At 48.8% G+C, this 18,381-nt stretch overlaps 1 protein-coding gene across 3 annotated transcripts in view; it reads left to right on the forward strand.

The window, feature by feature from the left end:
- Positions 1–4,028, forward strand: part of BNC1 (basonuclin zinc finger protein 1) — a 39,763-nt gene extending 35,735 nt beyond the window's left edge. For all 3 annotated transcript variants that reach the window (XM_059678287.1, XM_059678285.1, XM_059678286.1), the window contains one exon: positions 1,736–4,028. In XM_059678287.1, the coding sequence (XP_059534270.1) occupies positions 1,736–2,426 (691 nt within the window). In that variant the 3' untranslated portion in view covers positions 2,427–4,028. The remainder of the gene's footprint in view (positions 1–1,735) is intronic.
- The last annotated feature ends 14,353 nt before the right edge of the window (positions 4,029–18,381 follow it).

An 18,381-nucleotide genomic window follows, 5' to 3' on the forward strand; every position in this document is an offset into this window, starting at 1 on the left:
ACACACCCTACTATTTCTAGCCAGTCAGATTTTCATACCTGTAGAACTTCTGGGATGATATGCCTGCCAATGCGCTAGAGCAGCGGTTCTCAACCTGTGGGTCGCGACCCCTTTGGGGGTCGAATGACCCTTTCACAGGCGTCGCCTAAGACCGTCGGAAAACACATATATCATTACCTATTGTTTTTGTGGTTAATCACTATGCTTTCATTATGTTCAATTTGTAACCATGAAAATACATCCTGCCTATCAGATATTTACATGACGATTCCTAACAGTCGCAAAATGACAGTGATGAAGTAGCAACGAAAATAATTTTATGGTTGGGGGTCACCACCACATGAGGAACTGTATTAAGAGGTTGCGGCATCAGGAAGGTTGAGAACCACTGTTCTAGATCCTGATGTGAGCCACATAGGAAATTTTAAATTTTCTAGTAGCCACATTTTTAAAAAAGTAAAAAGAGCCCTACCGGGTTTGGCTCAGTGGATAGAGCGTGGGCCTGCAGACCAAAGGGCCCCGGGTTCAATTCCAGTCAAGGGCATGTGCTTTGCTTGCAGGTTCCTCCCCGGCCTGGGCCCTGGTCCTGGTTGGGGCATGTGCCGGAGGCAACCAATCGATGTGTCTCTCTCATATCCATGTTTCTCTCTGTCTTTCTCTCTCTCTCTTCACTCTCCCTAAAAATCAATGGAAAAAAATATTCTTGGGTGAAGATTAACCAAAAAAAAAAAAAAAAGTAAAAAGAAACAGGTGAAGTTTTAATTATGTGTTTTATTTCCGTCAGCCCATTCCAAGTGTTCTGGTTTTATTATATGATACAGCCACACCAGCACTCAGTAGCCACATACGAGTGAGTGAGTACCCACATATTTGTGACCAGTTATTTCCAGTGTCCCAGTCGAATGGGTCTAATTGAAATAGTGTAGCCATTCTTTCTTTCTTTTTTTAATATATTTTTACTGATTTCAGGGAGGAAAGGAGAGAGAAGGAGGGAGAGAGAGAGAGAGAAATGATGAGAATCTTGATTGGCTGCCTCCTGCATGCCCCCTGCTGGGGATCAAGCCCACAACCTGGGCATGTGCCCTTGACCAGAATCGAACCCGGGACCCTTCAGTCCGCAGGCTGACGCTCTATCCACTGAGCCAAAGCCTCTAGAGCTAGCCATCTCTTTAGGTCAGGTCCAGGAAGTTACCTGTCAATCAGACGGCGGAAACTGAAGAGAACCACATCTTCCCAGGCCCCTGGCTTTCCTACGAATGCTAACTTCTGACAAGCGGCGAGCAGCCGTGGGCCGGTGTCCACCAGACTCCCATTGCACCCCACGCCCCTGTCATCACTTCTCACATGCTGCCGGCTTCTTCTGGCATCTGCCTAGTGTCTCCACTCAGAATGAGGACTGTTTTTAAAACAACAGCTCAAGCCCTAGCCAGTTTGGCTCAGTGGATAGAGCGTCGGCCCGTGGAGCAAAGGGTCCCGGGTTCGATTCCGGTCAAGGGCACGTACCTTGGTTGCAGGCTCCTCCTCAGCCCGGACCCTGGTCAGAGTATGTGCAGGAGGCAGCCCATTGATGTGTTTCTCTCACATGGATGTTTCTCTCTGTCTTCCCCTCTCTCTTCCACTCTCTCTAAAAGATCAATGGAAAAACTATCCTCAGGTGAGGATTCGCAAAATAAATAATAAACAAACAAACAAACCACAGCTCGATTCGTTTCTAACCATCTTTTCACTCTTGCAGACACAGTTCAAACCTAAACCTCCACCAGAAAGCACTGGCCCAGGCAGCGCTGGAGAGCGGCGAAGACCGTCTCCGCGCAGCCTACCTTCTGAAAGACGTGGCCAAGGAGGCCTATCCCGACGTGGCTTTCACGCAGCAAGCCTCCCAGACGTCTGTCATCTTCAAGGGCACCAGCCGCACGGGCAGCCTGGTGTACCCGATTGCCCAGGTGCACGGCGCCGCCCTGGAGAGCTACAGCTCCGGCCCGCCGGGGGGCGAAGGCGCCGTCCTGGACCTGAGCGCCACCTCGAGCATGAAGTCGGAGAGCAGCAGCCATTCCTCCTGGGACTCGGACGGGGCGGCGAGCGAGGAGGGCGGCGCCGGGCTCCTGGAGGACAGCGACGGGAACGGCGAAGGCGCCGGCCTCGTCTCCGGGGAGGACGAGTATCCCATCTGCGTCCTGATGGAGGCCGACCAGAGCCTCGCCAGCCTGCCTTCCGGGTTGCCCATCACGTGTCACCTCTGCCAAAAGACGTACAGCAACAAGGGGACCTTCCGGGCCCACTACAAAACCGTGCACCTGCGCCAGCTGCACAAGTGCAAGGTGCCCGGCTGCAACACCATGTTCTCGTCCGTGCGCAGCCGCAACAGACACAGCCAGAATCCCAACCTGCACAAAAGCCTGGTGGCCTCCCCCGGTCACCTCCAGTAGCAAGAGGGGAGACGCCGCGGCATTGTTCCTGGGGGAGAAGGTAGAACGAGGGTCCGTTTCGGTCTTTACCACCATTGGGGACAAGCCAGGCCGAAAAGCATTGGAGTTGACTTTCTAGTCTTCGGCTGCGGGATGAGCGGGGCGCTGGGGCGTTGGATGAGCGGGGTGTTGACGTGGGGCAGCCTTTCCTATCGTTTGTTCTCAGCCCCGGGTGTTTTTTCACTGACAACGACGGAAACGTGCAGCAATGCAGTTTTTCCCAGCTCTGTTTACACGTTCCCTGGGAGATCCCTGGGCCTGCAGATGGCCGTCAGGGGCCCCGGGCCTGGAGGCGGCTTGGAGGGAGGCTGGCTGGATTTGGGGTGGATTGAGTGTCCCGGGGGGGGGGGGGGGAGCCGGCTGTCACCACGGGTGAGGAACCAGCCCCCTAAAGATCCCATTTTTTTTTTCAGTTCTTGCTTTCATGAGTCTGAAAGCCAGATTTCAGTTTGGGAGCGGGACTTTCGGAGACAGTCCCTCCGTTCGGAGTGGAAAATCGCCGCCCCCCCCCCATTCCCCCACAAAGGTCTAGGAGGCCGGTTGGCCCCCAAAGCCCGGAAGCAGGAGTGTTACCAACCAAGGATGTTCGTTCTCGCTCTGTAACACACATTCGAGAAGCTGGGGACGGGGGAGACCATGCACTTAAAAATAGCAGTCTTCGATTTAATTTAAGATAATTTTGATGATATTTAATTTGTGTTTATATATGTGAGCATAAGGGGTGAGTGCAGACATGTCACAGTGTGACTGGCGGGGGGGGGGGGGGGGGCGGCGTCTCGATCGAAAGCAGAAGGAGTGACGACCCTAAACGTCGAACCCACTGCCCGTGTTCATTGGGGGAAGTTCAGAGTCTGCTCCCGGCGCTGCCCTGCGGAACGGGCACGGGCGCGGCCCCGGCAGGACTTGTTTGTGTATATATTTTTGACCCAAGCGTTCAGAGAGTGTGGTTCGGAGGGTGGATGTGCGTTGTCAGTGTCCCCGGATCCTTCCGTCTCCATCCTTTATAGACCTGTCAGATTAGGGGGAACTTCCGGAGTTACATGGTAGAAAGAAAAGTAGGATGTTACTGCCACACTGTGTGTCTTAATATTTAACTTATTCTGAACAGCAGTCCACGCTGTTGTACACCTTGGCTGTTGTAGACAGGAAGCATGATCGGTCCCATCTCGTGGAATTCGGCGTTTACGGTTCTCTAAAAGCCCGAGGTAGGGAAAAAGGAGTCAGTTTCATATGAAGACGTCAAGGTCACCGTCTTTGAAAGTTCTGGTTGCTTTCAGTAATGAAAAACATCCTTAGAGAGAATTGGGGGTGGTAAGAGAGAGCATTCCCCTGGCCTAAAGGTGAAAGAAGCCAATAAGCTGTTCCTGATTTATTTCAACGTTTAAAAATAAATAAATGTGACAACTTCAAACTTGTCTGTGCTTAAAGGGAGATGTATTGTTCATCGGTTTTGTTACCCAGCTGTTCGATATTCCAGGTTTCCCCAAATGGAAAAAAAAAAGTGTATACAAATGAGTTTTCTATGATTTAATAAAAATATATGGCATACTTTTTGTTTAAGAAGACGAACATTTTGTAAAGCCAGTTTTGATTTACATGGGCTGCTTGTTGTGCGGGTGCTGGTGGTCACACACACAGACTCATTCACACTCACACACACGCACACACACTCTCACACACACACCATGAATCTTACAGAGTTGAAAACCCAGGGGTGGGCTGGAGGACTGGCCTTCGGATCCGTAACTTCTGCCACCTCAGGACAGGAAAGGCAGCAATTCTTGAGGTCCAAAGAAAGGAGGTGGTGCCCTTGGTCGGTTTGGCTCAGTGGATAGAGCGCTGGCCTGCGGACTGAAGGGTCCCGGTTCGATTCCGGTCAAGGGCACGTACCTCCGTTGCAGGATCCTCCCCAGCCCAGGCCCTGGTTGGGGCTCCTGCAGGAGGCAACCAGTCGATGTGTTTCTCTCTGTCTTTCCCTCTCTCTTCTACTCTCTATAAAAATCAATGGATTCCCGGCTGGCGTGGCTCAGTGGTTGAGCATCGACCTAGGAACCAGGAGATCACAGTTCGATTCCCACTCAGGGCACCTGCCCGGGTTGCAGGCTCGATCCTGTGTGGGGCGTGCAGGAGGCAGCCGATCCATGATTCTCTTTCATCATTGATGTTTCCATCTCTCCCTCTCCCTTTCTCTCTGAAATCAATAAAAAATATATATTTTTTAAAGAATCAATGGAAAAATATTGAGTGAAGGTTAAAAAATAATTTATATTTATATAATATTTTTTAATGACATGTTTCTCTGTGGTGCACCCTGGTCCCTCTTGAGCCTTTCTCACACCTCACACTCACGCTCTCTCGAGGGCAGTGATGGCGAACCTATGACACGCGTGTCAGAGGTGACACGCGCACTCATTTTTTTGGTTGACTTTTCTTTGTTAAATGGCATTTAAATATATAAAATAAATATCAAAAAGATAAGTCTTTGTTTTGCTAGGGTTGCAAACATCAAAAAATTTCTATAGGTGACACGGCACCAGAGTTAAGTTAGGGTTTTTCAAAATGCTGACACGCCGAGCTCAAAAGGTTCGCCGTCACTGGTCTAGGGTGTCTCCTTCGCCCCCACGACCTTGACTGTCTGCCCCAGCAGGGTCCTTGGAGCTGCCCTCTGGACTGTTCTGGCATATCACGGAATGACCAACAGCTTCTCCAGCTCAACTTGTCCCAGTTCAGTGTGTCATTGCCCTGTCAATCAACCTTTCCCTCCTTCTGCTTCCTCGCATCGAGGGGTGGCGCCACCACCTGGCCAACTCCCGGTAAACACCTGGGGCCGCCCTGGGTCTGGTGAAGAGCCCGCTCTCCACGTCCCACTGTTCTTAGCTACTCCGCCTACTAACCGGGTGGCCTCGGCCAAGTAACAGCTTCTATGGGTCTCCCCTCCTCAGCGTTCGCCCCTCATCTGGGGCTTTCCTTGTGGACGAGAGGGGCCACATGCTAACCTGACAAGCTCAGGGACGGCCTGCGTGGCAGTCTTGCAAAGTAACCACAAAGGACGGTCTGAAATTAAAACTTGAACTAGCCCGGCCGGCGTGGCTCAGTAGTTGAGCATCAACCTATGAACCCAGGAGGTCTGGGTTCGATTCCGATCAGGGCATATGCCCGGGATCCCCAGGGTGGGGTATGCAGGAGGCAGCCGATCCATGATTCTCTCTCATCATTGATGTTTCTCTCTCTCTTTCCCTCTCCCTTCCTCTCTGAAATCAATGGAAAAAAAATATGTTTACAAAAAAACAACAACAACAACTTTAACTAAAAGCAGTTACGGTGGGTAGTCATGTCCGAGGCTGGTATTTTCCCTGACAAGGTCAATTTTTACTTAACTGGGCCTATTGTCTTTTTGCATCAAAGATAACACACGTATGAAATGTCTGAGTAACTTGTAACTTCCCTTTCCCCCTCCACAACCAAATGCGCCCGGGCACCAGGTCAGAGACCATAAATTCCTTCACAGTTATTGTGATCACGTTAATTATTGATGTTAACTATCCGGCACCACCTCAGTAAAAGAACTGTGTGTCTATCGTTTTATTTTTTATCCACTCCCAGCGTTTTCCCAGCCTTGCTTTCTCCCACCTCCCTCATCTATCACCAACGGATTTCATGTAACCCACTTACATCTCTTCTCTTGATTGTAACGTCTAAAATACAGCGGTTCTCAACCTGTGGGTCGCGACCCCTTTGGGGGTCGAACGACCCTTTCACAGGGGTCGCCTAAGTACATCCTGCAGATCAGATATTGACATGACGATTCCTAACAGTAGCAACATGACAGTTATGAAGTAGCAACGGAAATAATTTTATGGTTGGGGGGTCACCACAACATGAGGAACTGTATTCAAGGGTCTCGGCATTAGGAAGGTTGAGAACCGCTGGACAAGGTAGGAGGGGGGTTAGAGGTCAACCAAAGGACTTGTCTGCATGCACATTAGCATGACCAATGGACACAGACACTGGGGCGGTGGGGGCTTGCCCTCGGGGTAGGAGTGGTGACGGGAAGGGTTAATGGGGGCAGGGGGAGGAGACATGTAAAACTTTAGACCAAAAAAAAATCAATCAATCAATCAATAAACAAGGTGAAAAACCACCATTCTGCAGAGCATTATCCCAGTCCGTTGAGATTCTGCTTCCAGCAATTGTCGACAGTTTGACTCAAATAAACTCACAAAAACTCTTTACAGGTTTGAATGTTTTTACGTTAACGCAATCCACAGGCACGAATTGAGAACTCACCTACTGTGTGCCGAGCACAGGCTGAGTGTACAGCGGTGAGGTACAGGGTCCCTGCTCTGGTGGAAGTTAGAGGCCAACCAAGGAGACAGGTATGAAACCAAAAAATAAAAATAAATTATACGCGCGGCCTGGCCTCGGTGGCTCAGTGGGTGAGCGTTGACCTATGAACCAGGAGGTCACGGTTCAATTCCCGGTCAGGGCACATGCCCGGGTTGTGGGCTCCATCCCCAGTGTGGGGCGTGATGTTTCTATCTCTCTCTCCTTCTCCTTTCCTCTATGAAGTCAATAAAGATATATTAAAAGCAAGCACATAAACAAATTATACCTGCAGAATTTCCAGAAGAGAGGTCTCTATCATCCACTTGCCAGCATCTCTCCTGGCCAGGCCCACCTGATTAAGAGCATGGGGTCATGCCGAAACCGGTTTGGCTCAGTGGCTAGAGCGTCGGCCTGCAGACTGAAGGGTCCCAGGTTCGATTCTGGTCAAGGGCATGTACCTGGGTTGCGGGCACATCCCCAGTGGGAGATGTGCAGGAGGCAGCTGATTGATGTTTCTCTCTCATCGATGTTTCTAACTCTCTATCTCTCTCCCTTCCTCTCTGTAAAAAATCAATAAAATATATTTAAAAAAAAAAAAAGAGCATGGGGTCATGACCTCTCCCCCTCAAGGTTGGCCACTCTGAGTCTCCCCTCCCAGGTGTGTGGCTACAGAAAGGCAACTTAACTGTCAATTATCAATGCAACTCTGAGCCTCCAGCCTTGAGACAGCATTTTCATTTATTTTAAATATATTTTTTATTGATTTCAGAGAAGAAAGGAGAGGGAGAGAGAGACAGAAACATCAATGATCAGAATCATGGAACGGCTGCCTCCTGCACGCCCCCTACTGGGGATCAAGCCTGCAACCTGGGCCTGTGCCCTTGACCGGAATCGAACCTGGGACCCTTCCGTCTGCAGGCCGACGCTCTATCCACTGCGCCAAACCGGCTAGGGCTGGCATCTTCATTTATATTCAAATTAACCTGAGCCTCCACCGCACACTGATGGAGAGAAAACTGATCTCAGCAATCACGTTCCCCGTCAGCCTCAGAACATCGGAAAAGTATGGGCCTCCCAGATTCTGAGCGCATCCTTTCCAGCCTGCAGACCTTCAACTGACAGGTGAAAACTAGCTTTTTGTCCTTAAACATAAGGATCAGACAATATCTGCTCCTCTAATCAAGCTCTCAAAAACTATTTACTTTAGCCCTAGCCCGTTTGGCTCAGTGAATAGAGCGTCAGCCTGTAGCCTGAAGGGTCCCGGACAACCACTAATCTACTTCCTGCCTCCATGGATTTGCTTATCCAATATAATAAAGAGGTAATATGCAAATTGACTGTCACACCCTTGCACAAGATGGCCGCCCCCACGTGGTCAAAGGACCACCACAAGAGGGCTGACAGGGGAGGGCAGTTGTGGACCATGAGGCTGGCAGGGGAGGGCAGTTGTGGGCCATCAGGCTGGTAAGGGAGGGCAGTTGGGGGTGACCGGGCTGGCAGGGGAGGGCAGTTGGGGGCAACCAGGCCGGCAGGGGCGGGCAGTTGTGGGTGAACAGGCTGGCAGGGGAGCAGTTAGGCATGGATCAGGCTGGCAGGGAAGTGGTTAGGGGGTGATCAGGCTGGCAGGGAAGTGGTTAGGGGGTGATCAGGCTGGCAGGCAGAAGAGGTCAGAGGCAATTAGGCAGGCAGGCAGGCAGGCAAGCAGTTGGGAGCCAGCAGTCCCAGATTGTGAGAGGGATGTCTGACTGTCGGTTTAAGCCCGAGGGGTCAAATTCTGCAAATATGTTTGAGATCAGTGATTAAGAAAAGAGGCGGTTCTTCAAAAAGTCAAACACTACAGTTACCCCACCACCCAGCAGTTCCACTCCTAGGTATCTACCCAAGTGAAGTGAAAACATGTCGCAGATTGGAGAGGGTGCAGGCTGGGCTGAGGGACATCCCCCGCCCCCCACCCAGTGCACGAATTTCATGCACCAGGCTTCTAGTCTATATTATAAAAGGCTAATATGCAAAGTGTCCCCTTGGGAGTTCCACCGGGAGAATGGGAGTTCAATCGCTCACTATGACGTGCACTGACCACCAGGGTGCAGCGCAGAACACGGTGGGCGACCAGCGGAGGTGGGGCACTGAGGGAGCTAGGGAAGGAGGAGGCAGGGAGGCGGGGAGGCAGGGAGGCAGGGGGAACCTCGCGTTGGCAGCACATGGGTGGTTGCCGGCCAGGCCTAGGGACCTGACCCATGCATGGATTTCGTGCACTGGGCCCCTAGTCGTCATATAAATGTAATTATACAATATGTGGCCTTTTGCATCTGGCTTCCTTTACTTAGCATAATGTTTTCAAGTTTCATCCATACTGTAACATACATCGTTTCTTCTCTTGGCTAAATAATATTGTGTTGTATGGATATGCCATATCCCTTTTAATTTGTTTTTTGACTCATCAGCTGATGGGCATTTGAGCGGTTTCCACTCTTTGGCTGTTATGAATAACAGTGCTGCCCTAGCCAGTTTGGCTCAGTGGATAGAGCATTGGCCTGCGGACTGAAGGGTCCTGGGTTCAATTCCAGTCAAGGGCACATGCCCAGGTTGCAGGCTCAATCCCCAGTAGGGGGCGTGCAGGAGTCAACCGGTCAATGATTCTCTCTCATCATTGATGTTTCTCTCTCTCTCTCCCTCTCCCTTCCTCTCTGAAATCAATAAAAATATGTATTTTTTTAAATACTATATAATAAAAACCTAATATGCTAAGTGTCCGACCGTTCATTCAACCATTCGACCAATCACTATGACACGCACAGACCACCAGGGGCACACGCTCCATCTGGTAGGTTAGCTTGCTGCTGGGGTCCAGCTGATCAGGACTAGGCAAGACTGGCTGGACACGCCCTGGAGCCCTCCCGTGGTCCCTCCCCCTGCCGCCGGCCGGACCCGATGGGCCATGATCGGAACTGGGTGAGATGAGCCGGATGAATTCGTGCTCATGGATTAAAAGTAAAGTATTTTTGTTTTATATAAATAAGGTATTATGTAAGTAAAGGAAAAAGTGGATGAATCCGTGCACCAGGCCAGTTTCGGCCTGATCCCCGCAGGCCAGGCCAAGGGATCCCATGGGTGCGCGATTGCACCGGGCCTCTAGTTTTAAATAGTAATAATGCTGCTATGAACATTTGTGTACAAGTTATTGTGTGGACATGTTTTCACTTCACTTGGGTAGACACCTAGGAGTGGAATTGCTGGTGATGGGGTAACTGTAGTGTTCGACTTTTTGAAGAACCGCCTGTTTTCTTAATCACTGATTATCAAACATATTTGCAGATTGGCATTTCAGATTGCTGGTGAATGGTGCCCTCTGCTGGAATTTCTTGGTTATTGCGATTGCCGGTGTACATTTCTCTCTTTTTTTTTTTTTTTTTTTTTTTAATATATTTTATTGATTTTTTACAGAGAGGAAGGGAGAGAGATAGAGAGTTAGAAACATCGATGAAGGAGAAACACCAATCAGCTGCCTCCTGCACATCTCCCACTAGGGATGTGCCCGCAACCCAGGTACATGCCCTTGACCGGAATCGAACCCGGGACCCTTCAGTCCGCAGGCCGACGCTCTATCCACTGAGCCAAACCGGTTTTGGCCATTTTTCTTGACTCATGTCAGACCTAGGAAATGTGTGTGGAAATTCCCCTTGTGTACCATCCATGTCTTCCAGCTCCAAGGCTGGCTGGAAAAAAAAAAACATGTTTCTTGAGTGTTCTTTTTTTTAATATATTTTTATTGATTTCAAAGAGGAAGGGAGAGAGAGAGAGAGAAACATCAATGATGAGAGAGAATCATTGATCGGCTGCCTCCTGCAGGCCCCCTACTGGGAATCGAACCTTGACCTCCTGGTTCATAGGTGGATGCTCAGCCACTGAGCCACGCTGGCTGAGCTCTTGAGTGTCCTGAAGCCTGCTTCCTGGAGGTATGATATCTCATTGTGGTTTATATTTGCATTCCCTGATAATTAGTGATATTGAGCACCTTCTCATATACCTATTGGCTATTTGCATATCTTCTTGGGAAAAATAGCCCTTGACAATTTTTTCCTTTACTTATATAATTCCTTATTTATATAAAATAAAAATGCTTTACTTTTAACGTTATAAGACATTTTCATGAAAAAAAACATATTTGCCATTCAAACACAAAATGTCCATTTTAGGCAAAGGGAAATAATTAGTACTATATGGTACATGGTACATCTAGACCAGTGGTTCCAACCTTGTTTTGGCCATGCCCCAGCTAAGCATTGCTAAAGTCCTGATCTCCTCCCACCCCTTGACTTATCATTCTTATTATTCAAAAAGTGAGCTCCTATTCACGTGGAGGAAGCCTGAAAGGCCATGAACTTGGTCTAAACAAGCTTCTAAAGGACATGGCATCCATGAAAGAAAAATAAAAGAACGCAAGAACAGTGGAAGGACTGAGGAAGAAATCACTAAGAAATTGTTAAAATAATAATAATATGAATTGATATGAAAAATATCAAATAAAGTTTTAAAACATAGAATACTCAAATGCATAAATGTCACAATATATATTTATATACTGTATATGAGGCCCCTAGAACCATAAAAAATGCAAAAAAAATCACTTAATAATTCATTCTCGAATTGCCCCCCTTGAAAATCAAATTGCCGCCCCCCCCGGATGGGGCGTGTGTCCCACGTTGGGAACCACTGATCTAGACAAATATAGACATATACACAATAAGATTCGTTTTAATGTTTAGTATTGTGACATGTTCTTCAGCCACCCTGTGCCACTGTTGGCCAACACCTTGCTAATTCATGCCAGACTCAAGAATTGTAATATGAAGATTAGTCCTGCCTGGAAAAGATATTTTGTTACGCAAAGATGTGTTGTATGCAAGCTATCGGAGGATTTGACGAGCTAATTGTTCATTTCTCTTCGCTAACCCTGTCTCCCACTCAGATCTCCACGTTCCCAGCCCTCAGTATATCCACACTAGCAACAGAGCCATCCCCAAACCAGGATTTCATTTTTGGGGTGTTTTTGTCCATTTGTGCTAGCAGTTCCTAAGAGAACTACGTTGACATCTCCTGCTGTAATTGTGAATTTGTCTCTTCTCTTTTATTCCTGCCAATGTTTTGCTTTATGTATTTTGAGGCAATGTGACTCATGTATACAAGTTAAGTATTTTATTTCTTTCTGGTGAATTGCCTCTTTTATTTTGTTCTTAATGTTTTTTTATTGATTTCAGAGAGAGGGAGAGGGGAGAGAGAGGAACATCGATGGGCTGCTCCCTGCACGCCTCCCAGTGGGCATCGAGCCTACAACCCGGGCGTGTGCCCTTGACCGGGAATCGCACAGGTGTCCTCCTGGAGCGTGAGACAATGCTCAACCACTGAGCCACACGGGCTAGGCGGCCCCTTTATTTTTATGTAATGCCTCTTGATCGCAGAACTTCTCCACTGCAGCACTGTTGACAAGCTGGGAGGAATCATTCTTTTATTGGGTTGGGCATTGCGGAGTGCTGTCCTGTGCACATCCTGGTAGGATGTCTAGCAGCATCCTTGTTCTCTGCCCACTAGATGCAATAGCATCCCCACCCCCAATCATGTCCATCAAAAGTATCTCTAGAGCCCTAACCGGTTTGGCTCAGTGGATAGAGCGTCGGCCTGCGGACCGAAGGGTCCCGGGTTCGATTCCAGTCAAGGGCACATGCCCAGGTTGCAGGCTCGATCCCCAGTAGGGGGCGTGCAGGGGGAAGCCGATCAATGATTCTCTCTCACTGATGTTTCAATCTCTCTCACCCCCTCCCTTCCTCTCTGAAATCAATAAAAATATACTTTAAAAGAAGAAGTATCTCTAGATAGTGCCAAATGTCCACAGGGGGGCAAAAGCCTGCCTGGTTGAGAGCCACTCCTCTATAATAATGCTTTGTGCCTTAAATTCTCTTTTGTTTGCCCTAGCTGGTTTGGCTCGAGCGTCAGCCCGCGGACTGAAGGGTCCTGGGTTCGATTCCAGTCAAGGGCATTTACCTTGGTTGCAGGCTCCCGACCCTGGTTGGAGGGCACGCAGGAAGCAACCAATCGAAAGGTTTCTCTCACATCAGTGTTTCTCTCTGTCTCTCCCTCTCCCTCCCACTCTTTTTTTATTATTACTAGGGGCCCGGTGCATGAAATTCGTGCACTGGGTGTGTGGAGGGGTGGGGGAGTGTCCCTCAGCCCAGCCTGACCCCTCTCACATACTGGGAGCCCTCAGGCGTTGACCCCCATCACCCTCCAATCGCAGGATCGGCCCCTTGCCCAGGCCTGACGCCTCTGACAGAGGGTCAGGCCTGGGCAGGGGACCCTCATTTTCCCCCATCACTGGTTCTGCCCCCAGCCCCCTCTGATTGCTGGCTCTGCCCCTTGCCCAGGCCTGATGCCTCAGCCAGAGGCGTAGACCCCCATCACCCTCCGATCACCTGATCGGCCCCTTGCCCAGGCCTGACGCCTCTGCCAGAGGTGTCAGGCTTGGACAGGGGACCCCCATCTCCCCCCGATCACTGGCTCTGGCTCCCGCCCAGGCCTGAGGCCTCTGGCCCAGGAATCATGCCTGGGCAGGGGACCCCCATCTCCCTCTGATCGCTGGCTCCAACCCCCGCCCAAGCCTGACGCCTCTGCCAGAGGTGTCAGGCTTGGACAGGGGACCCCCATCTCCCCCCGATCACTGGCTCTGGCTCCCGCCCAGGCCTGAGGCCTTTGGCCCAGGAATCATGCCTGGGCAGGGGACCCCCATCTCCCTCTGATCACTTGCTCCACCCCCCGCCCAAGCCTGACGCCTCTGACCCAGGCTTCAGGCCTGGGCAAGGGGACCATCATATCCCCCCAATCCCCGGCTCAGCCCCCCGCCCAGGCCTGATGCCTCGGCCAGAGGAGTTGACCCTCATCACCCTCCGATCACCAATCACCGGATCGGCCCCTTGACCAGGCCTGAGGCCTCCAGCAGAGGTGTCAGGCCTGGGCAGGGGACCCCCAGCTCCCCGCGGTTGCAGGCTCCGCCCCTGCCCAGGCCTAACGCCTCTGGCCTAGGTGTCCGGCCCGGGCAGCGGGGACCCACAGCTGCAGCAGCCCCGTGATCGTGGGCTCCGCTTTAGGCCCAGGCAAGGGACCCCTAGCTCCTGGGACTGCCAGCTTCGACCGTGTCCAGCTCCCATCACTGGCTCCACCCCTACTTCCTGCTATCACTGGCCAGGGCGGCAAAGGCGCCTGATTCTCCGATCATGGCTGGGGGGCAGGGCAAAGGCGGCCCCAGGGCCCCAGCTCTTAGCTCCCCCATGGGTTTCCGATCACTGTCAGTGGCAGGGGGCTTCTTCCTGCTTTCCCTTTCGCCTCCCTGCATTGTGCCTACATATGCAAATTAACCGCCATCTTGTTGGCAGTTAACTGCCAATCTTAGTTGGCAGTTAACTGCCAATCATAGTTGGCAGTTAATTTGCATATAGCCCTGATTAGCCAATGAAAAGGGTATCGTCGTACGCCAATTACCATTTTTCTCTTTTATTAGTGTAGATTATTATTATTATTATTATCATTATTATTATTATTATTGATTTCAGAGAGGAAGGAAGAGAGAAAGAGAGATAGAAACATCCATGATGAGAGAGAATCATTGATCGGCTGCCTCCTCCTCCTGCACTGCCCCCACTGGGAATCGAGCTCACAACCTGGGCATGTGGCTTGACCAAGAATCGAACTGTGGCCTCCTGATTCATAGGTTGATGCTCAACCACTGAGCCACAGTGGCTGGGCCCTTCCACTCTCTTTAAAAATCAATTAACAAAAATATCCTCGGGTGAGGATTTAAACACACACACACACACACACACACACACACAATGTCTTTCATCTACCATAGTTTTAAAAAATTCTCTTTTGTTTGATATTAGTAAAGGCATTTTCTATCAGTCATTGCAAGTTTTTAAAAATCATTTTACTATCAACCTTTCAATACCCTTACTCGAGGTACGCCTCTTGTAAACATAGGGTTGACTATCTTTTTAATCCAGACAAAGAGTCTTTTAATTAGAACTGGAGTATGTGTTCTCTTTACCTTTAATGTGATCACTGATATGTTGGGGTTCGACATCTGCCATATGACTATTTCATATTTAATCTACTACTCTATTTTTTTTTCTCTCCTTTCTTACCTTTCTGGGTTATGTGCTATTTTGCTATTTCGTTATCGCCCCTCATTGATTGAGCATTCTTTTATTATTGCTTTAGTTATCCTAGAGATCATGTGTATCGTTAACTTACTGAAATGTAATGTTAGAGCTTTTGCCACTTTCTTAGACCTTGTAACTCCGTTTACCTCAATCTCATTTTCATGAAAAAAAACAAAAAACATAAATGGACACATATGTAATACCCTTTGTAATACTTTAAGCAATAAAAAAAAAAATACTTGTGACTTAATAAAAAAAAAACAAACATTTTTTTAACCCTCACCTGAGGATATTTTTTCCATTGATTTTTAGGGAGAGTGGAAGAGAGAGGGAACAACAGAGAGAAACATCGATGTGAGAGAAACACAAGGATCGGTTGCCTCCTGCAAGAATCCCGATCAGGAATAAATAAAAGGACGTGTACTGCATCCCTGCCCTGGGCCCGGGAAGGAGCCGGCAACCAAAGTGTGTGCCCCTGACTGGAATCACACCTGGGACCCTTCGGTCCACAGGCCGATGCTCTATCCCAGTGGTTCTCATGCCGCGACCCTTTCACACAGCTCCTCGTGTTGCGGTGACCCCCAACCATAAAATTTTCGTTGCTACTTCATCACCGTCATTTTGCTACTGTTATGAATTGTCATGTAACTATCTGATATGCAGGATGTATTTTCATTGTTACAAATTGAACATCATGAAAGCATAGTGATTCATCACAAAAACAATATGTGATTATATATGTGTTTTCCGATGGTCTTAGGCGACCCCTGTGAAAGGGTCGTTCGACCCCCAAAGGAGTCGCGACCCACAGGTTGAGAACTGCTGCTCTAGGACCTGTCTCTCTCCGTGAGCCAATTTCCCCTCCATACCAGCAGGGTGGGTATTTCACATTATTTATAAGGTGGGTCAGGACTCAAAGAGGATGAAAATAGAAGTCTGTGTGCCTCTTGATGCCCTGGCCTACAACTAGCATCCTTCTCTCCACACATGAGCTGAAGTTAAATAACCCAGCCTTGCCTGACCGGAATGACTCCGTGGTTGAGCGTTGACCTATGAACCCAGGAGGTCATGGTTCGATTCCCAGCCAAGGGCACCTGCCTGGGTTGCAGGCTTGATCCCCAGTAGGGGGCGTGCAGGAGGCAGCCGATCAATGATTCTCTCTCATCATTGATGTTTCTGTCTCTCTCTCCCTCTCCCTTCCTCTCTGAAATCAATAAAATATATTTTTTTACATAATACATAAATAACCCAGCCTCTTTCACTTGACTTTCAAGAGGGTGTCAATATACAATAGCCCTTTCTCTTTCGAGGAATGTGCATCCCAGGACTGGGTCAGAGGACATTTGAGAAATACCTCTACGGGCAAAAATAGTAGAAATGAGCAAAGTCCAGGGCGCTCCCTTCTGACATGCCGTGTGTGTGTGTGTGTGTGTGTGTGTGTGATTAACACCAAATTTTTCTGACTCCCTTCCCACAACTCTTTTCATTACATCAGTAAACCAACAAAGATAACAGTATCAACTGACATTTAATGAGCACTGACTATGTGCCAGGCACTGTTTCTAAGTGCTTTTGGGGTTTTTTTAAATATATTTTTATTGATTTCAGAGAGGAAGGGAGAGGGAGAGATAGAAACGTCGATAAGAGAGAATCACTGATCAGCTGCCTCCTGCACGCCCCATACCTAGGATCGAGCCTGTAATCCAGGCATATGCCCCGACCGGGACTCGAACCGTGACCTTGTGGTTCATAGGTCAACACTCAACCACTGAGCTATGCTGGCTGGGCTCTAGGTGCTTTATATGTGTCATACATAATTTGGGGTGGAGGAATAGATTTTGGGCACTTGAAGCATCATGGAATGGGTGAATTGGTGAAAAAAGATTTGAAGGAACTGTGGGAGTTTTATCAAGAAGCTGAGTCAAGATATGAAAGGGGAAGGTGAAAACAGGAGAGTCAACAAAATGTGTGGGTGTCCGTGAGTGAGAAGAAGACTGGCAAAAAAAACACCAAAAAAATAGACCAGAGTCTAGGGAAAAAGAAGTAATAACCTAAAGGGATTTGAGGACGTGGAAAGCAAATGTGATCCAAAAAAGTTGGAGTTATCATTATTGGTGAATGGAGTTCCTTCCAAGTTTCAGAAGTAAAATTAACGTGTGCTATTGTGACGCAACAAATAGATTAGCTTTTGGGGCCACGTTGACTAAAACGAAATACATCAGGCTCTTTTAGTATCAGTGGTATCTCTAAAGCAGGACTGAGGAAGTTGCCACGGGGGGGGGGGGGGGGTGGGCAACTTGATTTTTAAAGGGGGCAATTTGAGAATAAATTCTTAACAGTCAATTTTTTTGCATTTCTTATGGTTCCAGGGGCCTCATATACAGTCTATAAATATATATGGTGACATATTTATGCGTTTCAATTCTCTATTCTATGTTTTGAAACTTTATTTGCCATTTTTTCATATCACTTCATATTTTTTTAATGATTTCTTAGTGATGTCTTCCTCAGTACTTCAGCTGTCCTTTCGTCCTTTTATTTTTCTCTCTCATGGATGCCATGTCCTTTGGAAGCTTGTTTAGACCAAGTCAATAGCCTTTTAGGCTTCCTCGTGAATAGGAGCTCACTTTTTTTTTTAAATATGTTTTATTGATTTTTTACAGAGAGGAAGGGAGAGGGATAGAGAGTTAGAAACATCGATGAGAGAGAAACATCGATCAGCTGCCTCCTGCACATCTCCCACTGGGGATGTGCCCGCAACCAAGGTACATGCCCTTGACCGGAATCGAACCTGGGACCCTTGAGTCCGCAGGCCGACGCTCTATCCGCTGAGCCAAACCGGTTAGGGCAGGAGTTTACTTTTTGAAGAATAAGAATTATATGGGGGGAGGTGGGGGGGGGGGACACATCAGGATTTTCAAGATGCTTCGGTGGGGCGTGGCCAAAGAAAGGTTGGGAACCACTGCTCTAAAGGGCTCCTTATTATTTGTTAAATATTTGAATAGAGCATTGTTCTGGAACAGCACCAGGAACGCATAAAAGCGGAGGAACCAGCCTGAAAGTTCCGTCTGCCCCAAGGGCCACAGGGCAGGGCTCCATTCCCAGCAAAACCGTGTAGACAAGGCGGGCTGCATCCAACCAGGCTGCAGGGATCGATGGGCTCATAGCTCTTGGCCAGGCACATAGGACATTCCTGATGACCAGTCAGAGGGAGCCCAATAAGGGGACCCTATGTGCGAGCGTTGTTGTTTTCTTTTTTTTTTAATGTTTTTATTGATTTTACAGAAAGGAAGGGAGAAGGGGAGAGAGATAGAAACATCCAGGAGAGAGAAACATCGATCAGCTGCTTCCTGCACACCCCCTACTGGGGATCCAGCCCG

Source organism: Myotis daubentonii, chromosome 21, assembly GCF_963259705.1.
Source record: "Myotis daubentonii chromosome 21, mMyoDau2.1, whole genome shotgun sequence".
Taxonomy (NCBI): domain Eukaryota; kingdom Metazoa; phylum Chordata; class Mammalia; order Chiroptera; family Vespertilionidae; genus Myotis; species Myotis daubentonii.